Source organism: Centrocercus urophasianus, unplaced genomic scaffold, assembly GCF_019232065.1.
Source record: "Centrocercus urophasianus isolate 14NV4802_14NV808 unplaced genomic scaffold, USGS_Curo_1.0 seq_11, whole genome shotgun sequence".
NCBI lineage: Eukaryota > Metazoa > Chordata > Aves > Galliformes > Phasianidae > Centrocercus > Centrocercus urophasianus.
In genome coordinates, this window is record NW_024884253.1 from 43,943,805 (window position 1) to 43,968,351 (window position 24,547).

Below are 24,547 nucleotides of genomic sequence, written 5' to 3' on the forward strand. Positions count from 1 at the left end.
CCACAAAATGACAAAGAGCAGTAGCTCTTACTGCAGGGAAGGAGAGCCTCTTGGACTGTATCTGACACTCCTTTCCATTTCACATTTATCCCAAATGGAAACTGAAAATGAGACATTTCTCTGCTCCTTTATTTATTAATGGTATCATACTTTGCACTTTCATAGCATCCTATCAAACTGTTTGCTAAACATGAAGCGCGAGGCAGAGGTTGGCGTGTAAACAGAGCCTTTTGCATTCTCTTTCCACAACTGGCACCCCTTTGCAAGAGCTGCCACACCCTGGCTCTTTCATGCCAGTAAGAGATAAAATGCTGGCCTTGCTTTTAAACTCTCTGTGGAGAGCAGAGCCTTTATTCCCTCATCCTTCTGCAGTGTTTGTGACCCAAACAAGCAGGCTTTTTTGCACCTGCACGTGTATCTTCAGCCATTTCTTAGGCAGATCACAGTGATTCTGGAAGTCTTCCATGTACAGTAGCTAGTCCTGTGCTCTTCTCCAGCTCTTCTATCCCTCTAGTATTAAAAGTCTTAAGGGATACAAATTAGGTCAGCCTATTAAAGAAGAAATTAAAAATTAACACCTCCTCTTTAGAGATGGGTACTCTGAGAAACACAGGCTGTGTTGTCGTGCCGAAGGTGGTGAGAGTAAGTCAGTGTCAGAGGTTGCAATGGACGCCAACACTCCTGGCTCCTGTGCCAGTACTGTAACCTTATCTGTCTCTTGAATTTAAATGATGCTGGTGTCACATTCCTGAGTGCAAGAACTGGAACCTTGCCCTTTGTTCCGAGGAAGCAGCGCAAAGCAAGTAATGTGCAAAAATGGGTGAAAGAAAAAGTGAGGGGAGGGGGTTAAAATTCCCTGAGCAGTGAAACTTAGGAAAAAAATTGTTCTATTAGTTATGCAAATGTGGTCATATTTTAAATGTGGTCTTTAGAGCTAGCAGAATAAAAACATTTTATTTTTAAGAGAAAGCTTAGATTCTGCACAAATGGATGTCTCTTGCCTGGGGAAGTTTCCTATCTGCCCCAGGCGAGTGGGTGAGGGGATTTTTCAAACTCTGTTTGTAAGTCAGATTTGCAACATAGGGTAATCAAAGTGGTTTTGATGTTTGTGACCAGGAGATCACCTCACGTCTGTGTGGTATAGGAAACACAATAGGGTCACATTTAATGGGGTTCAGTTCTTCTTGAACAAGTATAAATGCTGTGTGCCTAAAATTAGTTTTGCTTCGGCATCAGGAGTGCGTGCCTTTCTTCCTGCTTTTTCCTCATTAGGCAGGGTAAAAGAAAGAAAGGGAAAAAAAAAAAAGCCTTTTCTCTCTTCTGTAGCTCCTTATAAAAATGTGTCTTTTTAGGAAGTCTTTCTCCCCTGAAATGTTTGAAGAAATCCCTGTTCAATGTTCCCATGCTCTAGGATGATTAGTGTGGTTCATTTACACTTTGCCAACAGTAACTCTGTGATTTGAGAATTGGCATCGATTATCTTCACCTTGACATGTGGAAGATCCTGAGATGGAGCTCCCTTTGTCCTAATTGCTTCGGCTGTGTGTATCAGCACAAACAGTTTGATGAAGAAACTTCACCCTGTAGGCTTTCTCACCCACAATTATCCTTTTCTGGGGACTTTCACTGTCCTTAGAACTATCTGTTTTGTAATGACCGTGACAAGGATTTGGGCATAGAGAAATGATCTGATTACGTGGCACTCTATAGGTCTCTTATAGATCATCGTCTATAAGTTCAGGAAAGAGGTTCAGAGGAAGTTGTGTGTAGTTTGTTGAGTCTTCATCCTCTTTTCAGTATGCTTAGTTCTTCAGCTTGCTCACAGATGTGGGTTGCCTGCTTGGAGATTATGGTGTACAGTCTGCCTCACTGAATATGACTGTGTCTCTTAGACATACAGACTGCTGTATGTCAGATCTTTTCCCTCGTGCATCCTTTCATAGTGCTTGTGTGGGCCAAGCTTACTTTTGCTCAGCACTAGCAAAAACAAGGGATGCCAAAAGGCTTTGTCAGTGATAGTGGAGAACACAAAATCCCAGTCAATTCTTGAGAATCTGCTGAAACATTCCCTGATAAGGAAATAGTTAGCAGATATTTGATACATGTTTGCTAATTTATCTTTTAACACATTATGAGAGATGTTGCCTACCCAGTGTATCCCCTGTAGTTCAGAATATGTTTGGCCAGTATGACAGTCTGGATGAAACATGTCCATCCCCTGCCTCCGTATCCAGAGAGGCTGTGGTGGCAAAACAGCAGAGATTGTCCTGAGCCTTTGTCCAGGTTGGTACTGAAGGCTGTTTTCATTGAGTCCAGCTGGAAATCAGTACATGTTCATGTGGACTGAGAGTCAGAAGCCTTGGGTGTGATGTTGGTACCAAACCACAACATCACCAGGGCCTTTTTTCAGATGACTCCTAAGTAACAAGCATCACAGAATCATAGAATCAATCGTAGAAAGGTCTGGGTTGAAAAGGACAATGATGGTCATATTATTTCAACCCCCCCTGCTATGTGCAGGATCACCAGCCACTAGACCAGGCTGCCCAGAGCCACATCCAGCCTGGCATTGAATGTCTCCAGGGATGGGGTGTCAGCAGGCCTAGAGAACTGCTGTGTGTGGTATGGAGCATTGCACCCATGCACATGTGCTTTCCCACATAAGCAGCAGCAAGCATTAGCCATTGCAGCTACTGGTCACCATAGGTTGTAGGGCAGAAGTGGGCAGCCTTCTGAGGTGTTTGGGCCGGCAGCGTGCTCACCTATGTGGCTCCTTTTCATCTGAGAGCTGGTGGTGTGGCACCGGTCACCCTGTGTATCCTTCCTGTTTGTTGGTAATCAAACCCTGCCTTTACCTGCACATCAATGCCACTGGTGTCGCACACGGGTGGTGTACAGAAGGACCTTTCCTGAGCCACGCTGTGAGAATTGAGGCCTCTGCAGCAGGGCTGGAAACCACCACTCACCTAGCAACTGTTTCTAAGTAGGACACAGCCACTGAGCGGCCTGCAGGTCCTGCAGCACCCTCAGGAAGGGACCTGGCGGTGAGGCACGGGGCTTCCCAGCACAATGGGAGGAAATGCAGGAACGGGTGGCAGGAGGTAGGAGCCACGTGGCATTGACAGGAAAGCTGTGTCAGGAAACACGTGGGGACTTCCTGGAGCTGGTGTATGGGGAAAATGCAAATAGCGGGATTTGTCAGAAAGGGAGCTGGGAAATCCTGACGTTTGCAAAAGGTTTTGTATGTGCCCACAAGACTGGGATAGTGAAGGAGGGGTGATGCAGGGGTGAAAAATACCTCCCCTCGCATGACCCACTGCTGTCAGCCAGAGCGGCAGAAGCGTGCACTTGGAGTTTCCTGCTTGTGGCTTGTGGAGTGCTGTGTGAGCAACGTTCAATTCCTGCACTGCTTTGGAAGTGTTCTTGTTTGTGATTGAGTGCTTCCTCTAAGAGATGCTACTTCTGGTTCTATTCATCGTTTCCTACTGATCTCTAAGGCTCTGCTTTCCTATCTAGTGGCAGTTGTTTCTGAAGAAGCTGTATTTTAATGCCCAGTTAAATTCCTACATGCTGAAAGCTTGCAGATAAACACGTTAGCAGCTCTGGATGCTGGGGGGCATCCAGTTTCCTGAGCTGAGCAAAACAAAAAGCTCATTCCGTTCATAGATCATGTGTGACATGCTCTTTTGTAAGGCCTGTAGTGATTTTCGCTTCTATTCTCATTTTTCCCACAGATGAAGGACTGAACCACGAATGCAAGCTCTGCAATCAGACGTTTGACTCTCCTGCCAAACTCCAGTGCCACCTGATAGAGCACAGCTTTGAAGGCATGGGGGGCACCTTCAAATGTCCAGTGTGCTTTACAGGTAGGAGGCGATCGCTGCTTGTCTCAATCCCGCCTCTTCCACGCCTGTGCAGAACTTCCACGTATAATTTTGTTACAGTAATGTTTCATGTGTTGGCTTTAGGTCAATTTGTGCTCATTAGTAATGTTAACTAGGAACCATTCAGAAAACTGAGCTTCTTGGGAGGGCAAGCATCCATCTATAAGAACGGCATTTCAATCTCTTCAGTTAGAACTGCTGAGTTTTTTACGATTACAGAAATTATAATCTGTTACCTTCCATGATGTCACACTCACCATCTTCACGCTCCAAACTTGCTGGCATTAAAACTGCCCATAAATTTGTACTTTAAAGCTATGCATGTTTCATTTAAAATGACACATCTCAAAGCAGAACTGCTAGATGTAGCCTTCACAGCAGTGTTCTCTGAATGAGCAGGAGAGTCCACTTGTGTTTGTTGGCTTCTGGTGAGAGGAAACGCCCTTGTATTGTGCTTTAGAAAGCAAAACATACTATCTTGCCACAAGTCAAGTTCTGTTCTCCCCTGACATAGGTTCAAGCACAGAATAGTCCTCCCCAAGTCAGTGGTGTTATTCAATAGTAAAACCCAAGTGAGAAAATAACTTGACCCAGTACGGCCATAATGAGGAGCTGCAATGTTTGGGCCATAATGAGGAGCAGAAAAATGCTGTTGTTGGAAATCAAAACATATTAAAAGGATGCCTATGGAGCTGTGCATTTTTTAAGGACTTCTTAATAGGATATTTTATAAAACAGTAACCTAAAACGTAAGTCTTAATGTGTGGCTTTCGTGCATAATTTTTCTTTACAAGATGAAAATCAAAGATGATCACAAACGTGACAAAACACACTTTGAGTATTCTCTCATCAATGGCATGCTAATTCTGGAAGCCATTCAAAGTTTTTGTTCCCTATTAATGGAAGTGAAGGATTTTCACTGGTAGACAAACAGAACCTCTGATAAATTCATTTTACTCCTCTTTGTTTGGCAACTCCCCTTCCAATACAACCTAAGTACATGCTACAGAGGAAAATGAAAATTGCATTCTTTGTCTCTCAGAATGAGTGATCATTAATGAATATTGCCTCAACTGTGTTGAGTTTCCACACGTTTCTACAGGTTATAAAATTTTTTTAAAACGTGTAGTTCATCTTCATTGCACTACTTATATCAGTGATGTCTGGGCCTGGATAGTACAGCTGTAACCAGTTTGCCTATCCAGCATCTGCATACAATATTTCTTTCAGTGTGGCATTTTTTTAGTTTTATTACTGATCCTGCTATTTTTTTTTTCCCTCTTGCCTTTGCATACATGCTATGAAGTAATCTTTTTTTAGCATGACACCATGGGTCTTAGATTTCCAAGTTTGGGGAAATTGTAAAGGCAATATAAAAACTTGCATCTGTAAGGAGTTCCCATTGACAATTCTCCACGTGAGCTAGATTCCTGATAAAAGTAATCCTTTAATGTTTGAGCCAGTAGCCTTGTAAGATGTGTTAAAGAGTATGGAGATAAGTCGATTCCAATCTGTGTTGAGCACTTTTTCCTTTTAGCTGATGGGGTAAATAGGTACTGCACATTAACCATAAACAATTGTGTTTTATTAGCAATATGCTATTAAATTATTTCAGCACGTCTTGGTAGAATATTAACAAGAAATGAAAATCCCCGATATTAGTTTTATATGGAAAATGGAATCTGAGTCCCTTTTTTCAGTGTAATGAGAAATGTGATTAAAATGTATGACTCAGAACAACAATATTCTGATATTTTTTTTGTTGCCTTGCAATTAGAATAATTTTAATGATTAGGAGTGGAGTCAAAGTCAAGTGCCAGCATCTTTAATAAATCCTTTCCCTGCCTATACAGATTAATATTGTAGATGCAAACTTTTTTAGGTCACAGTGCACCAGGCATCCATCAGAAGTCAGTGCTGCCAACCCAAACACTGCCTCTGGCATATACAATTTAATTATTAATAGTATGTCTCCTAGGTAAACTGTTACACAGTCTTAGGGCCTTGTTTTGTAGTCATTAAAATTGAACATGTTTATATTATTGAAACCCTTGCATTCAGTGTGTAGGCAGAGTTGATCTTAAAGTATCCAAAGAGAATTTACCTGCAGTTCTGTTTCACATTTATAGACATTGCCCCAGTGTAGCTGTGGGATATAATTTTTAGCATTAACACATTTAAATACAGAGCTGATTGTTGGTTTTAACTTTAGGCAAACGCAGTAAACAGGGCTTTGGAACCTATGGTTTTCAAACCTGCTGGTTGCTAGGAAATAAGTTTGTATGTGTTCAATCAGAGTTCAGTAAGCATGAAGAAATAATTCTGAAGAGAAAATGATATTTTTATATGTTTAAATGTAAACTTCACTTGTTGTCCTGCTAGGGTCTCCTTTTGCTTCCTTCTTTTATATTTCTTCAGAAGCCAGACATCTGTTTCAATCCATTTAAAATGAAAAAGGATCACGCTTCACAGTTAAATAGAGTTTGTTGGTACCCTTTATAGCAGCGGCATAATGTGAAATTAGAGTATGCCAGCTTAATTTTACCTCTTGGAATTGCGGAGTGTTAGTGGGAACTTGTTTATAAAAAATGCTTCACTTGCTATGTGAAATAATGAAAAACTCATTGTTTGTCTATTATTTTAGTGTTTGTCCAAGCAAACAAGTTGCAGCAGCACATTTTCTCAGCCCATGGACAAGAGGACAAGATCTATGACTGCACACAGTGTCCACAGAAGTTCTTCTTCCAAACAGAGCTGCAGGTACACACTTGCTACCTGGGGGTTATAATAGCGTTGTGTATTTGTTAGCTGAGTTCGTAGATTTGCTTGCCATGACCTCCTCTGATACTTCTTCATCACTAGGATGGGAATGAAGGAAGGATAAGGGAAATGGTAGATAATTCAACTGCCACGGCTTCAAAAAGCTGCTGGCAGAAAACCACTGTTACAGACCTGAAGTCTGGGAGCCACCTTTGGATTTTTCCTTTGTATATCATTGCATCTCAAGATATAATTGAAGAGTGAGGAATTGCCGTCGTATTTTGAAATGGGAAATAGTGTATTCTTCTGCCACAAAACCTAACCAGTGATGTGATAGTGCAGGAATGGGAGGGAAAAAGAGACAGAATTTATCTTCATTTACCTACTGGCCAAACCAATTTCCCATAAATCCCAACTTAGTGGGAATAAAATACATATATACAGTCAAACAAGTGTTACCTGTCTTCTTGTCTGCTGTTTCTTTGACCCGGGATATGATTATAGTAGATTATTAATGAGAACTAAAGAAGAGAGAGAAGACAGTAAATGCCAGAAAAGATCTGAAAACAAATTTGGGTGAAGGAGTTAGTTACTCCATATTAGTATCTGAAGTAGCTTGTTTTGTGAGGAGAGGTGATGCTGCATATTCCTGATGCGGTAGTGTATTTTGAGACAGCAGCAGAAAATTGTTCCTAAATTATTTTAGTTTATATTTACATATTAAATTTGGTTAACAGAGGAAAAGATTTCAGATGATCTGTAGAGACGGAGCAAGGAAAAGTATTTGTACTGTTTACACAGTAAGCAGCCCTTCCTCTGCCACCTGCCATGTGATTTTTATATGGAATTAAAGAATTTTTTGACACTCAAGTATTTTTCAGTAGTTTTTAATAGCAGAGCCCACATGTCTAAGTCCTTTGACTGGGTAGGATGTCCACAACTAATTTTGCTTTGCCCGAGAGCTGTATTTTATCTTATCAGCAGAGGCTGATGAGACATGTGCATCCATATGCTCATTTAATATTTCAATTACTGAATGTTTTACATACTGAAAACCCAATACAAATATTTGGTATGATGATTATGAGATACCTCTTTGAAGAAAAGGGAAATAAAAGAATTTAAGCTGTGCATCAATTCATCATGTAAGAAATCAGAATTTGTGTCAACTGTATTGTATTTTTCCTTTTTTAATAATCCATATTTATGCATAGGAGCAATATGGAAGAAAGCCTTTTTAATAGCCTTCCTTACTCTCTGTGTTGCTGCAGGTCATCTGGAGCATCATATCTGTGGCACTTCAAAGTGCCTGTGCTGTAACTTTTTTAATAAATTCAAACCTGTTTCATTTACTGTCTGTACCAGGTGATAGTGCAGGCTCTGACCCAAGGTGAGAGAAGACAAAGAAAAGATAATGTTAAATGTTTAAGGGAAAAAAAATAGTCATTCGTAGTGGTGGACAGGAAGATAGAAAACTGAGTTTTGAAGTCAGAAAATGGTCTGGGTTGTATAGATAGCTGTTGTGTTTGTGAGAAGTAGAAATTGAGTGAAATGAGAGAAGGTCAGAAGCTCGTTCTGTGATATTTGTTTTAACCACAGCATGGGGTTTTTTTGAATCATTTTCTTTGCCTTCTTTCAGTCAATATTTTTGGCGTTGGTTTGGTTTTTTGGGGGGGGTTTGGTTCTTGTTGCTGTTATTATTTGCAGGGTTGCTTTGCAAAGTATCCCCAGTGAGGTGAAACTTCTTCAGAAAGAAAATATTAAAATGTTTTTGTCTTAGTAATTCCCGCAAATTCCATTGTTCATCACTGATAAATCAAAATGCAGAAGTGTACAGAAGTAGAGAGATGAACGGTGTCTGAAAAGACAAAGGAGAGATTGCTAGGGAAGACAAACTAAAAGGAAAAAACCGACATAAAAAATAGTAAGATGGTGCAAGTGTGCAAAAGAAAACTGTGAAAAGAAACAGGAACAAGAGAATAGCAATGAGTCTTAACAGCAGAATTTACCTTGGGTTTTAAAAGAAGCAGAGTAAGTAACTGGATTTTGAAGATGCAAATTACACAGAGATGCACACGTGATAGTGGCACATAAGATCACCTCCTTGTTTATCTGTCTCCCTAAATATGATCTCATTTCAAAACACATAGGGTTCCAAGCAGCTGCCTCCTGGCTTTTTTACTATAATAAAAACACATGTTTTTCCACTCAAAATTCAACCCTGCTGAAGACTCAGGGCAAGATTTTGCTGCCTAGTTCATTAAAACTTCAGTGTTAACTGGAGCACCTGGTTTTCTAGTGAAGGGCACAAAAGGATCTCCCCACAGAGAGACAAATTATGCTCTACATTGGCTAGGTGACAATCAGTGTGTTGGTTGTTCCATCCTGCAGAAGGCTCTTAATAGACCGTATCTCCATACCCTTAGAGACAGCTTCTCCCTGGCTTATCTACATTGGCAAAAATTGAAAGGTATTCATTTTCTTATTCACTTAGTTCATTATGTTCATTATTTTAATCAACTTGGGTAGCCCCACCCCAGTTGAGAACACATTATATTTTTTAAAATGTCATTCCATGATGCCATTCACATTTGCTAGGATCACTTGCTCGCTGCGTTTGCCTCCAATTCACCCTGGATGGTGAAAGAGCAGCAAAGCACACAGGCAGAGCTGTAGGTACTGACTTTAGGAATCTGCTTTTACTGAAAATACATTGATCTCAAGATCTCATTTAAAACCTCTTCTAGGAAGCACTGCTTTGTTCAGGCTGTCTACCAGCTGAAGCAGTGGAATCTTTGGCAACTAGCCTCCGGCTTATGTTTCTCTATCCTTTTGCATTACTGTGGCTTGTGTTGGGGCTTGCAGCGTAACAGTGTATTTATGCCCTCTAACAGGAGCAGTTTCTTGCTTTTAATTTAAACATGCATCTGAAGTGCATCTCCCATGCATGAGAGATGCTAATCGTCTCAGATTAGAAACCATGGACAGCACTCCATGGCTGTAGGGCAGAATAAGAACAAGACAGAGCAGAACAGAACACAATAGCGTTGGAGTCCTATCTTTGTGTACAGTACCGATAATCAAAAGGAATGAATTCAGGGGTACAGAAAAGAAATGTGTTATAATGATGCTTGACTTGGTTTTGGCCCAGTGTGACCCTTTACCTTCTTTGCTTTTTATTTTCTGACTCCTGTTTCTGGAAAAGCAGGCTATAGGAAAATAAAAATCCCTACTTACTACACTCATCTCACCTCTGGGAAGTTACTATCTCCTCACTACCAATCTTCACAAAAACAAAAACTAACAAACAAACAGAACACAAAAGCCACCATAAAAAACTATCACTCTTTTTAGAGATTTCCATGACTTTATTCCAGACCTTTGTTAGGAGCACAAGAAAAACTCATAGTTCCAAGTTTTGGTGAGAACAGAGAATAAATGTCCAGCCTGAAAATCAAGCCTGCAATGCATTAGTCAGTCTTTAAATTAAAATAATTAGATTTTATATGAATTTACATTTTGCTTTACCATCTTCTAAAGGCTTGTGCAAACTGTTCCAAACAGAAGTGTTTATAAACAAGATGATAATTAATGTATTTTGTTATACTGATTCTTAGACTGTTTGAGGTGGGTGCTGTAACGTTCAAAAAGCAGCAGCAGACTAACTCTGCATTCCAAAGAGTTTACACCCAAACTGGTGAAGAATAGCAGGAGAAACAAAGGTGTAGAGGGGTATAGTGACTGATGCAGTACATGCATCAGTTTGGTGGCCAAGATGAGACCAGAAACCTGGTGTCCTGAGCCTATATTACTGCTATCTACCTCTCTGGTCTCTCTCTAATTGCAAATTTAATTAGTAAAATATGTGCATTTCTCAGAGAAAACAAAGAAACTAATTTTAATCATTTCCAAATCTCACTCTTTTCCCACCTTTACCACTTCTAAATGGCTTTGTGCTCCATGGCTGTTGAGCTAGCTTTAATTTTTTTTTTTTTTTTCTTTTTTTTTTTTTTTTTTTGAGATTATACTATCTCAGTAGAAAGGAAGCAAGCAGAATTTTTTTTTAATAATAGAACTGTATGCTTTAAGAGTGTTCTTATGCTCTTCAGACTATTTGGAATTTTCATACTTACATGTGCTCTCCGTCTATATAGAGTAAATATACGTATTTACACTAATGAAGTTAATTTGAAAAAGCATGTCCTTAAAAATATTTATTCTTTAGAATGGAACACTTTCAATAAGACATGCCTCATATTGTAAGGGCTTTTCAGAAATAGAGTCCTAGAAAAAAAAAAAAAAAAAAAAAAACTTGTAATGATATTTAAAATCAGAAGTATATCAGATATTGTATAAGGAAGCAGCAAGGTATGTGTTCTTACAGAGTGCCTGGATGTCTCCAAGAAGTTGAAATTCTCATTTTGAATACCTGAAGCATGACCATAGAGCTTTCTATACTGATAAACAATTTTCTTCACCCATTATCTGTTCTACTGAACTTTTAATTAATAAGGAAATAAAGAAGCCTATAACTAATTTAATGTAATGTTGAATTTTCAGTAAGTCATGATAAAGTCATTTGCACCTACTAAAACCTCCTTTTCCTGTTGTCATGCTTTTTTCCAGTTCTTATTTCTTTTGCTTTAGTCTTCAGACTTAAGTGTTTGAATGTAAGTGCTGTAAGTGCTTCCCTTGTGCCTGATGAGAAGTAGCCACTCTGTCCTATTTCCAGCCCTAAAATTTCTTCCATAGCCAACACAGCATAAATCAGTGTTTATAGGGAGTCATGAGATGCTCTTGTGATGTATTATGGTTCAGAGTTAATTAGTTCATTTTACATTTTTTTTTGTGTTGCTGGGTCAGAGAGGTAACAATGCTTAGTAGTAATGCAGCATAATTGTTTGGGATCAGTGTTGTATCAGGGATGCTAGTTAGTTCTGAATATGATACCACCCAAGATTACATGGCCTCCCAAGACCATTTTGCCCAGTACAGAAACTGTTTATTTTTTAAGTGAAGTAGAGCATTTACTTAACATTTAACTAATAACTAGTTATCCATGGGGGTAATTAATTGTCCCCACTTCACAGACATAAAAACTAGAGTAAGAAATAATTGTATCAGCAGTTACTTCCCATCCTGTTGGAAAGGGATCTGGCTTCAGTGACTTATACCCTTGCTACTTCCCATCTGGAGTCCATCAGCACAGAATACCTGGCACAAAGCCAGTAGGCTTTGCCTGTAGGACATTCCAGCCAATGCAGAGAGCTGCCACACTGTTCCTCAGCAGCAAAGAAGACCTGTTCTCTTGGTGCCTCTCTACACTGCCTGCCTACACGTTTATCCAGTTGTGCTCTAAGACTTGGTCCTTAGTATTTTTGTTGGCCTCGGTCCAGTGCATCTCTGAGATCATCTGAAAAGCTCTTCCCGTTTGGCAGCTGACTGACAGCCTTACTTAGTGAGTGTTATTATCAAAGAGCTGAAGCTTACTTTGCACAGGAGCTAGAACCTTCCTGTATGCTGGCCCAGGAATGCAAAAGAGACTCCACCACAGCTAAGTATTACCATGAATGTCCTCAGCTTATGCTTTCAAGAGTAGGGCATCTATAGGTGCCAAAGGCTCCTTTCTCTCTTATAAATATGTACCTGAATGCAGATTTCTGAACCTCCCCCAAAACCCCAATACACAACAGAGCTCCTTCCAAACTGAAATACACAGTTCCTTCCCGAGGGAGAGGATGAAAGAAAGAATGAAGCACTCATAGCAGATGTTATTTTTGTTGTTTAAAACAGCAGGAGAACATTCTCAGCTCCTGTTGCAAGCAGCTGAGAGTGGAACTTACATGAACCAGAGCAAGGTAAAGGCAGCATAGGAGAGAGTCCAGAAGTTTTAGATAACGTTATGTGTATCCCTCTCTGGATGTCCAGGTTGAACTGTCGTGTTCCATGGCTAGCAATGTTGAAACTAATTTTCCAGTCTTTACCTCTTTTCTGTAATAGTTACGTTTTCTGAACACCTCTGCATTGTAAAATGCTCCCAAAGATCTCAACGTTTTGAAACAACTTTGAAATACCTTTGACCTGAGCTGAATCAGAACTAAGCAAACTCTAGGCTATTGAAAAAAATAGGAATCTTGATTGAGACCACTCCTGGAAACAGTAGCAGAGCTGTGATTCAGAACCTATATTCTGTCATACTGTGGGGGGCAGCTGAAGAAAATCGGTACTAAAACTGGGCTGGGTTTGCCTCCTTGTGTCAGAGGCTTTCTGGAGGCCAGCAGACAGATTGTTATGGGAATAGCACCAGCCATAGCAGCAATGGCACCACTACCTCCAGGTAGGAATTGTTTTTCCAATGACCCCAAGAGGTTTGAGTCTGTGAATGTGTAGGTCCCAACAGTAAGTCTTGCATGACAAAAGGGAAGGCATGAATTATTTATACTCTTTACACAAAAACAGGGATAAAACTTTCAAACCTGCAGGTGAAGTTACATTTTCAAGAATGTTTTCTTCACAAGGAAAAGGCCTCAAAACATTTTTTTAAGTGAAATTGGAGATTAGCTCTGGCATTTCTAGGTCCCCAAACTCTTAGGGTGAAGAGTGGAACAGAGATGCTGGCTTTCTAGGCCCCAAAGGCCAGGAGCCAGCAGGGAATAACTTTGCCAGCTCTTCTTAAACAGAAACCTACCTGAAATCCAATTAACAATCAAGGCTTTAGGCCAACATTTTTAAACTCAATGGCCTATTTCTGAGAGGGTGCTGAGCACCTCCAGCTGCAGTTAAGGTCAGTGCAAGAAATTGGTGCTGAGTGCATCAGGAAATCAGGTCAAAAATGCCTGAAGATAGCAACCTTATTAAAAGTGTGGGTGCTGTGCAGCAACAGCCACCTTTTAAGGTTTCTGCAAAACACTTTTAATGCCTAAATACAGGCACCAGTTTCAGTGATGTTGGCCTTAGTCTTTAGCAGGTTGCTTTTGTCAGAGCAGATGCCTGGGAGTCAGGAGAGCTGGATTCAGTTGCGATGTCTGGTACTAACTTGCTCCACTTAACCGTGCATCCTCTTCATCTAGTGAGGGAGGATGATGATAACAGTATGCGTGCCAGAGATACGAAGAATGTAATTAATGCTTATGTTTTGAGGGAACTAGATAGAGAGAGCTGCATGTATTACAAGTATTACCAGTTTGAGTGCTTTTTTTTCCTGAACCCTTACAGTGCTTTCTGTTTCACAGAAAACATGTATGTTAACATGCAGCAGTGTGTGCACGTAGGGTGCACACATGCATGTGATTGTATCAACTGCATTTTATTTCTCTAAAATAAGCCCCCAAAAAAGAGTCCCTGGAAATTCTCAAAACCCTATCAGGTAAAGTATATCTCTATGTCTTCCAAGATTTAAAACATCCAGGTTTATATTCCTGAGACTTCTTTCTCACTAGGAGGGAGAATTACTTCCTTTGCAAATTTTCTCAAAAATGTGATGAAGTGTGGGAGGAGGCACTTGAGTTAGCTCATTAAGGACATATCTTCAAAGTGTTTCCCCTACAAGTCTTTTATTCCAAGGCCGAAGTTTAAATGCAAAAAGAAAAAAAAAAAAAAGACCAAACCAAACAACAAAAAAAAACAATTTTGAATTTCCTTCCAGCAGCCACTTCCCCCCTGGAGATCCGGGAGTGTTACAGCCATATTAGGTTTTTCATACGGTAATTCTATTCCAAATAAGAAATTTCCAGGTTTGGAGCTGGTGAGTTCACTGGCCTTTGATTGGCCTATTCAAATGTAAACACTCTTTGTGAGTAGTTCATTAATCCGTGAATATTTACAGCACAGTGCAAAGACCACCAAGTCCCAAGTGACAGAGTTTTATAGGGACCATTTTGATTTAACTAAATAGTGATTGACAGTGGTGATGAGCTGGGTATTACTGGCTCTTACTAGTCTGCACATTCTCCATATACTTGTAAATCTACACCTACAAGGAACCTTTGACACTTTCTGTACTGTTTCCTGTAAATAAGCAGGAAACAGTGAGTTCACACCTCCTGTACATTCCTCAAAAGGATCTTCCTCAAATTTTTAGAACAAGTAAATCACAATTATAATCCGTGTTTCTAGATACTTAGATGATATTATTTATTAAATTACAGGATTAATTGACAAAGATGGCATACCAGTGAAATGATGATGTTGCCTTTAAATAGTTCATTTTAATCTTGAAAATGAATTCAGACTTATGGAACAGAATAGCAAAAGAACTGGAAGCTAAGTATAACATCCGAAACAAGTGTGGGCTTGCCACAAAATACCTACACAAAAATAAGCAGAAATATATACATTTCTCCACTTTCAGGAGGGATAGTGATACTTAAATATGTATTTACTTGAATATATGTCCCTATTTCTCCTACTCCTTCCTGTTCAGGCTCTCATATGCCTTTTGTTTTGTTTTATGTGTATGTTTTGTTTTGTTTTGAGAATTAGTTCTGGGTTTTTGTTTGTTCATTTTTGTAAAATATACATTATCTGTTTTTGAAAAAAAAATCAATTGCAACATAAAAAAGTTAACGCATAGTTTAGGTCTGTTCACGTTATCGTCTGGTATGATCGATATTAAGTATGTTATAAGAAACAAAAAATATGGTAATTGTCATGACTGCAAAGATTGTGTCATGCAGATATTAAGTGAAGTTTGTTGTCTCCAGTCTGAAAGCAGGAAACACTGGTGATCAGAGGATAATCTCCACTTTCCTTTGTCTTCTTAAGAGTTGATTCAGAAAACTTGAAAAAAACAAAAAACGATGTTATATGCCAACGTTAACATTAGGGTTTCTGATTGTTTTAGCTAATGGAACAGCAAAGTGTGCAAGCTTTCATCCCAAAGAAGCAAATTGTAAGTTGATGGCAGAAAAGAAAATGCACAGAAAGGCAGGAGAAGAAGGAAACAAATGGCAAAGGAGTAGAAGTAGGAGAGAGATTATGGGGCGCAGAAAGAAATGAGATAGAAATAACAGTGATTACAAGGTCAATATTTTCTGCTGAGTGATGCTGATAATAAGACACTTGTAAAAATAAATCGTGATAATAATAAGGAAAAGTTCAGTTATTACATAAAGGCCAATTTCTAACCTCAGTCCTTAAAGAAACCTTTGTGAATATCAGGGAGTCCTGTTGCAGATTGAGGGCAGGGAAAGCAGTAAATTTATTCCCTGACCCTCAAATAATCATTAGAAATGGAATTCTGCCCTTTGCTGAAAATGAGTTTTTATCATCTGTGCCCTGAACATTTCAGCCCACACCTCGTCATTAGTCAGATCAGTTGGCTGGTACACCTGGAGTAAGCAGAAGAAATAAGCACTGTGTTCTCGTTTGAATAATTTCCCTGGTAGATAAGCTCCATTCTCTTAATTGTCCATCCATTAATTTCTTGCTAATGTAGTTGATATCGATGACTGATTTTCTGTGCTGAACAGGAAGCACCACTTCTTCATTCTAGGATGCATTCCTTCCTACGACTGCCCTGCTGTTAGCTACCAGTAGCTGCCATTATATTATCTTTCATCTGGCCCAGAGCTGACAACAGATGGCCATCTCCGGGACTGCCATCAGTGTGACTTTATGAAGCATCCAGCTATGGTGTACTGAGGAGCTTCATGGCCAGTTCTGCAAATCTGCCTCCCTTCCCCCAGCCCTCTGCTGGCCCCCCCTCCCTCCATCCCCGTGAATACGCTCCTCGTTCTTGGCTCCACTCTCCACTGGTCTTACAGATTCCCAACAAGCAATGGCACAACGCTATGGCTGGAAGCTTGCCGCTTGAGATCTGCCCCCTCTTCCCACCGTAGTGCCAGCAGAGGGTTGCCATGGCTCTCATGTACCCCAGCATCCTCACTCCTCGATTTTTCAGTGCACAGGCAAAGGGCTCAGTAGCAGCAGACCTGCCACCCTCTAGGATCTGCAGCCTGATTTCCCATCTTCTTCCATCACTGAGTTTAGCTTGGGAGCCCTGCTTCTCCTCGAACTCAGGGACTTGGAGAGAGGGAGGATGTTTGATCTCGGTTTCTTAACATTCTGTAAGACATGCTGCCAAACCGAGATTGGGGTATATTAAGTGTGAAGGAAGGTAAGATATCGATTAGAGACACAAAATGGAGAAAAGTAGAGAATTCACAGTCATCCTGATTCCATTGACAAGTTAGATCATTTGGAAAAGCAACTGGGCAGCTGCTGTGCGTTTTGGAAACAGATATATTGTTTGCTCTTGACAGAGGTTTCTAAAGCAAGATACCTCCGGAGCTGAACCTGTATTTTAAGAGAAATTCACATTTGTATCCTTTATTGTGATATTTGCAGCAAGTCTACAGCTAGTAACAGTCTCTGCCCTGAAGCTACGAAGGAAGAAGGCTCCATTGTTGAAGAGAGATCAGCCTTCCTTCCCTATGAAAGGCTGAGGTGCGGGAGGGAAAATGAATAGTGCTTAAAAGCAAGTGCTTGCAGTGCTGTCATTTAGAACAGGAACACTGAGGATTTAAACGAAAGTGAAAGGCATGGTAAATGAATCCTTTAAAATCGGTCAAATTTTCAGCAGCCTAAAATAACAAGTTTTCTCCATTGATAGATCCATTGAGTAGGAGGAAATCTGGGAGGAGATGAATTCCCTTAGGGAGGAGGTGCAGATAGTTTGTGAAAACGAGGTGTGGTCAGTGATTCATAAAGAGACACATCCAGGAAACTCCAGTAAACAGCAATTTTGGCTCCAAAGTGGTGGCTCTCCCTTTTTTCTTTTTTTCTTTTTTTTTTTTTTAAATTTCTTTCCTTTTATTTTCTGAGAGCATCAGCATCGTTAGATTGTCCCTTTCCTTTCCAAACATTAGTCAAAAGGACTTGGATGCAGATGGCTGCACAACTGGAGCTGTTCCTTACAAAACCCCAACCTGGAGGAACAGCTTTGAGGTTTAGTTTTGCTACCTGTTCTCAGGGTCAGGTTCACCATGCTTTGATCAGACTGAGTCTGAGGTATGATTTGGGATGGAAAAAGAGTGTGTTTTTGTAGACTCGTGTGATTTTTTATTCAAGTAGAGCTTCCTTTGTGTTCAAAGCTGAAATGAATGTCCTCCACCCTGTTAACAAGAGGGAAAGAGATGATTCAGGCCTCATGAACCGACACTGCTGAGTTAAACGCATTTCTACGTGCGGCTTTAGCTGTATTGTTATAAGCTCGTTTTGCAGCAGAATCACTGGACATAGGCACTGATTGTGGGTGTACTCTGATCATCTGCTTGGCGGTACTCTATGTTCGTGCACGCACTGCTTTCCTCTATACTTTGTGTGTGTAGATGTGTGGTATGTAATATAAAAAAGCCGAGGTATTGTAAAATATTAGTGGTGCATTTTGCTTTGCTTTGAGTTTGTAAAGGTGAAAGGTGACTGTGCAGGAAAATGGAACAGTATATTTGCTGTGAGACAGGCACTAAGAACTCACTCCCGTGCTCAGTTATAATTCATGACTGTACTGGTGGGAAGCCCTTATCCCTCTGTGGAGTTAATGCATCTCTACTGTAGCCTGCTGAGAGCACCCTGTGTCCCCTCCCACCATCTGTGCATTCACTTGCGTGCTTTCTCTCTCTCTGCTGTGAGATCTCTTGGTGTTAAAACTGTCAGACTACTACTGCCTGGTAAAGGTGGCTTTATGATGTGTATTAATGTTGAATTGTCGTTTAAAGGATGAGGAGGTAGGAAAGGGATATGTTACCATTTGTTTTAAGCTCTTACTCAAAAATGCTGACGAGCAAATTGAAAGGTAAATTCGTTTCTTCAGACAGCAGACAGCTTTGAACAGAGTACCGAAAATTCCACAATGTAGAATATGACCTATTAAAGGCAAGTGCATCTTTGTTCCCAATCTGAGCATATTTTGTTGTTTCTTGGTATAGAGGAAGTCTCTGTTTTCCATGTCGTGATTTGAACTAATGGCATTGTAAATGGAATAATATTTATTTACCCATCAGCTGGCTTAGCTGACAAGAATTTTGTTTTCTAAAAGTTGATCTGCCCTTTTAACAGAAACACTCTAGCAGGCTGCAAGTTAATTGCTTCTGTGCTACCTGAGACCTGAAATTCATGTGTGCTCTAAGTTGGCACAATCTGACTTAAATAAGTAGGATAGAAAGATTTGTTATTACTATCGCCGTAAGGCACTGCCAGAAGAGCGGTAAGACTGTCTAGCTTAGAAAGAACTGAACTTGTTTCACAGAGGTTTGAGATGATGCTTTATCAGCCTGGCACCTTTCTACGTGAATAGATATTAGACTCAGAATGTGGCTAAAGGGCCGTGTACCTGTCTGTCACAGCAATATTAATTTGCAGGGTTTCACGAATGTAATCTTATGTCTTCTGTTGTTTGTATTCCTTTAAAACTTATAAATCAAATCCAGTCCTGGAATACCAGTGTATGATCTTAACAGATGTGCTGCCGTAAGGGACCTACGAGGTTATAAACTACAGAAATGATCTTTCTGTATTTCAGATTCCTAGCTTATTCCAGGGAGATTCAGGAACCGGGGGAGTGAGGTGGAAAGTTGTGCTTTAGGACGGTAGCACCCACCCAGCACTTGACACTTGGTGTAATTGTCAGGAAACCCGCATTTAACGGTTTTGTTATGCAGTCGTATCATCCTACCCAAGTTCCAGAGCGAAAGTAGGGCAAGGATGACTTCAGTAGCTCTGTGTCCAGGTTTTCTTAGGTGAAAGATCACTTTGAGATGACACAGCTGAGTAGTCAGGCTGAAATTCTGGTTGGTATTTTATTAATTTTGCACCAAGATAAATCCTGAAATTCTGACAAACTCTGTGACAGGTGAAATTCCTTCTTGCAGAATCTGCTCAGCAAGAGGCTGCTCATTTCGTTCTGTTCGGAGGCAGGCAACAGGAGGGCAGCTTTATAATCAGCCCTCAGCGGACCCCCAGCCGCCCCAGAGCCTTGGACTGATTGAATAACTCCTGGGCCTCTTCCCCTAGGCCTCCATCAGCAGGGGTCCTGTGGAAAGCAATCTCCCGCAGACTGGCACTGAAGTGAGCTTTAAACTACTATTTTCTGCTCTCCAGAGGAGCCTGGAGTACTAAAAGATAGATGGACTGCAGATATTTTATGAGAAACTGTCAGAAGAAGAGCAGAGTAAATGTTTTTTTTCCTCCTTCTTGGAGTCACACACGCTGCAGCACTGTAGAATTTTTCCCAGAATCTTTTGCTGCTAAAGTTTGAAATTAATTGGTTGCTAACCTTAATTTCCCCCCCTCCGCCTCCCTCTTCTTTCTCTTTCTTTTTTTTTTTTCCCTTCCTCCTCCTTCTTTTCCTTTTTTTTCTTTTCTTAAATATTCACTCGGAGGCCCTTTGCTTAACCACAGTTGCAGAAAATCAGTACCATTTGCACTGAAATATTTATAATGACAGAATGAAAAATTGGATTCATTTTCTGGCCTGTAGCCGAACAGTCTGCAACTTTGTGCAGCATTGTTTAGCATCTCTCATTCCTCCCTTTCACTGGGGTCGTTCTCAGACACACACGCACGCGCTGCCCATGCTTCAGAGGAATGCTTAGCAAAACACAGAGCCATTTTTAATCTCAGCCTTGTGAAAACAACTTGTCTCCAACCTTGCCACCATCTGCGGGGGGAACCAGAGGGGGAGTGCACAGGAAATGAGTTGACTCCCTCTTAAAGGAGAGATTATAAAGGATGACATGCGGTAATCTGCACCGTACAGCAAGGCAGCATGCGGCTGGGGTGCAGCAGGTTGCCTTGGTGCCTTCCTAGGGAGGCATGACACTGAGCATGGGGATGGGTAGCACTCTCTGCTAATCCATTTTCTGTTCCTAATTCCTCCCAGGCTTTGGGAAACTCCTTTTGTGTGTAGACACAGACCATGCCTCAAGAGTGCTCCGCACCTCCAGCAACCGGAGGGTGCTGAAAATGCACATATTCACTTCCCTCCAATCACTGGTGTGAAGGTGAAATGGTTGATGTTTGCAAAGTGCTTTGAAAATGGAAGTGCGATTCCTCGGGCTCCAATTTGCATCCCCTGCCAGTATAAAAGGTACCTTTAGTCAGACAGCCAAAGATTCCCTTAGCATGCAGCAACTCCTGTTTATTTTGCTAGCTGGTTCTCTATCACTCCCTTTTGGTCTTTGCAGGCATGTCTCAGGCTCTGATGAATTCCAGAGATTTTTAATTGATGTGTCAGTCCCCAGGGGGCTATTATGAGCTGGCCTAAGGTCAGGCAGCCTTATGAACGCTTAAACTTGCACTGAGGACTAAGCTGGCCCAAGTTATGAACACTTAGGCCACACGGATTTTAAAAATATATATGGCAGTTGTATAGGAATTAGTCTGAAAATGTCAGAAATTTATCAGAGAATGGTAAGTCTCTGCAGATGTTGGTCTGTTCTGCAGAACTTAATAGAGAAATATATGTCTGAACAGTGGTGATTCCAAAACCCTTAGAAATGATTCTCTGGTGAGTTCTGTAGACTGTTTGACAACTCTGTTAGTTTCTGGAAAAGCCCTGTGGCCAGAATGTTAATCCCTGATGCCTAAAAAGAGGCACCCAGAGACCACCGTGGGCCACCTAAGTAAGTCGGTTGGATTTGGGAATAGGATTCTGCAAGGTGCTGAGAATCTCTTGGAAATGTAGGTTCCAGAAATTCCCTCCCAAGGTTCAAAAGTGTCATTCAGCCAACTTGATCCATATGCAGTTTATAATATAGCACTATTGCTATAGTGGCTGCTATATAGCAGGTACTCACATACAGCACTAAATCCTCATCTCTTCTCCATGCCACTCAGCTGCGCCTGAATTTTTCATTTGGTTTCTTCTGTCGGAGCTTCAAAATGTTGTCTCCCTCACAGTATTGTTAGGAGCAGAGCCGAGCAGGTGTGCCTGTAAGCAATAGGAAGGGACAGACAGCTGCTGAACCATCACCACAGCTTGGTTAGCGCTGCACGGCACTCTGCTCTATAGTTTGGAAGCAACTCCTACTTTTCATCTTTCCCAAGTTTCTTACCAACTTGCAGATTTGTCTTTTTATTGTGTTCCCAAAGCTAGTTTGACAGGTCAGCCTGAAGTGATGAGCATTCTGACACAAACTGCGTTGTGGCTCAGAAATGTTGCCTGCAGTTGTTTTACTGTAGTGTTGCTTTGATTTGAAAAGAACTTTCTACAAAGTGTTGTTTTAGGATAGAGAAAAAAAAAAAATTTTTTCTTTTTTTTGTTAAATCCAATATTGTGCTGCATGTATTCCGGAGACTTTCTGCTTAGCCCTTATAATTGCTTTCTGGTTTTCTTCTTCTTTGCGTATGCAAATGGAGAACGCTGTATTTTTCGTAATTCTTAATAGTTACTGAAAAGCAGAAATAACAGAAACCAGAAAGTCTGTGAGCTGTAATTGCTGATATTAAGTATGTTTTCGAACAGACGTTTTGAAAGCAGATCACCCTGACGATTTAATGACATTTTAAGGGAAAGCCAAAGCCCCAGAGCAGCCTCTTTGAAATCCAGAAGTATTTATTTGGTCAATCTGACCAGAGCACAAACATGCAGTCTGTAAAACACCTCGAGATGCTGAAAAGACTCACAGGGAAAATAGGATATAGACCACAGAGAAGTGGCAGTGCTGATGCTAATGCTACAATGCAGAACTGTTATTGAACATCGGGGACCGCAAGAGTAGCCCCCAAACAAATGTTTTATCTCAGTGTTGAAGACAGTTACTTTCTGGGAAAGCAACTGCTGTTTGTAGTGCCAGTCTGTTTACTGAAGTTAGTAGTCGATATGTTTTGCCAAGGTGAACTAACTGAGAGTTTTAGATGAGAAGTGCCACTTGTGTGTGGCAGGTTTTCTGGCATGCAGCCTCCTGCCTCTTAATGCTGGCACTGTTGCGGAGGGCACTTGTTCCCAGCTTACATTTGCATTGGTGTAAGTGTGCACTGCAGTATGATGAATTGCCCCCTGGTAGAGAAGATTCTGTTTGTTGGTTGTTTTTGTTTTTGTTTGTTTTTTTTTTCCCCAGGATCAAGCTAATACTTCACTTTAAAGAGTTATTTTAATTAGGTGGGTTTTATTGTAATGAATTAAAAGTAATTTGGAGTAGCAAATTATATAAGACTGTGAGGGTTATAGATTAGCCTCACCATAGCTACAGCACATCTTTTTGTAAAGGAGATAAAGTTCTGTATTTCAGACAGCTCGGTACTAAACACATTCAGCAAGTGAGTGGAAGCGTTGTCTTCTGTTATCTTCCCTCCTTGGTGTGATTTATCTTCAGTTGATCAGAAGATTGTCGCATTGAAAGACAGCCCTAACAGGCAGAAAGGGGTGGAAGCAGGTGCCCCCAGCAGAGAGAGCCACATCATTGCCAGGGGTGAGGGGCATCCGTTTCACTGTGCAGGGCCAAGGCTGACTCTAGTGGCACGTCTCACTTGCAGTGTGTCATGGCCAGCTGTGTAACAGGGAGCAGAATGACCAGGCTAGAAGAATAGCGTTTTGTAGGAGGATGCTTCTGTCCTCAAGGGGAAGAAGGAAAAAAGCACAGAACGATGCTTCCTTGTGTTGTCCTTGTTTGAGAGGTTGGAAAAGTAGTAAACGAATTACTTGGACTTACAAAGGAGTAAAACTTCACTGTCCTGCTACTTGTATAGATTCTGAAGGCAGGCAAAAGTGAGAGTAAAATTCCTCCCATTTAGCTGTGGTCGCATTTCACACTTCTGTTCCACAAATGCAAATGGCAACAAAACAGAAGACAATAGAAAATTTGGACTTCCTCAGTTAACAACTAACAACCACAGTGACAAATATAAAGTTTTATTATTCTGGTACCACATGTCAGTAAACACTCCAGATTTATTGATTTACAGTGTACATCCTTAAAAAATTCAGAGAAGTGGTGACTTTCTAAAGGGCACAATAGTACACTGGTCTCTAAAAATAACTTTCACAACCTAGAGCTTCTTAAACTGGAAAGGAGGCAACTAGGATGCAGTTGTTATAAGAACACAGCATTTCAGTGTAGGATTATTGACTGTCACTGGCTACAAAGGGATGAAAGCAGTCCTTAATTTCTTTACCGACAAGCATATGTATAATTCTCATTCATACCAACCCTGTCACATAGCTGCTGCTCCTTGTTCAACAAGCTGTAGGAATAAAATCACAGAGTCATAGAATTGAAAAAGATCTTAAAGATCATCAAGTCCAACCGCAGGGACAGTGAGATGCCTAATCTGGGCTGGCACAGTAGCCAGCTGTGAAGCAAGTCAGAGACCAAGAGTCATGGGACCTCTGCTATCGGCTCAGGATTCTTTCATCATTAGTCAGACCTGACTAGTCTGGTTTTCCTTACATACCATCTTGAAGAAAGAAATGCATCAGTGTAAAACTGAGTGAGGCTGACCATCAGCATTTCAAAGAGTAGGAATAGTCTTTCCTTTTCTTTCCTGCACATTTTAGAATTAACATACTGTGGATGAGGAGAGACATTTTCGCCTCTATCTCTTTCTGACTTCTAGATCCAAAGCATACCAGTTGGCTTAAATATTCCCTTACCTGTATGTAAGCCAGCTGATAAACACCCAATAGGATTTTCACGCACCAAGCTGGGTCTGGTGATTTTAAACCTGGGCTGGTTCACGCTTTGCTTTTAGCTGAGTGAAAGCTATGTTAGACACTGTGTTAGTGTTGGGCTGATCCATAACCTCCAGTGTGCTCAGTGCTGTTGTACAAGGCAACACACACTGGCTGCCAATGTGTGGGTAATCCAGATTCCAGGCTGTCCCTTTGTCACCTGATAAGCACAATACCCAGAGATGTGTCACAGAGTAGGGGGGTGAACCTGGAGATCGATACAGTGTGGGATGCA

At 40.8% G+C, this 24,547-nt stretch overlaps 1 protein-coding gene across 6 annotated transcripts in view; it reads left to right on the forward strand.

Moving 5' to 3' along the window:
- ZNF521 (zinc finger protein 521) overlaps positions 1-24,547 on the forward strand; it is a 236,351-nt gene that overhangs the window by 201,535 nt on the left and 10,269 nt on the right. For all 6 annotated transcript variants that reach the window (XM_042808639.1, XM_042808633.1, XM_042808636.1 and 3 more), the window contains 2 exons: positions 3,735-3,866; positions 6,529-6,644. In XM_042808639.1, coding sequence (XP_042664573.1) covers positions 3,735-3,866; positions 6,529-6,644 — 248 coding nt within the window. The remainder of the gene's footprint in view (positions 1-3,734; positions 3,867-6,528; positions 6,645-24,547) is intronic.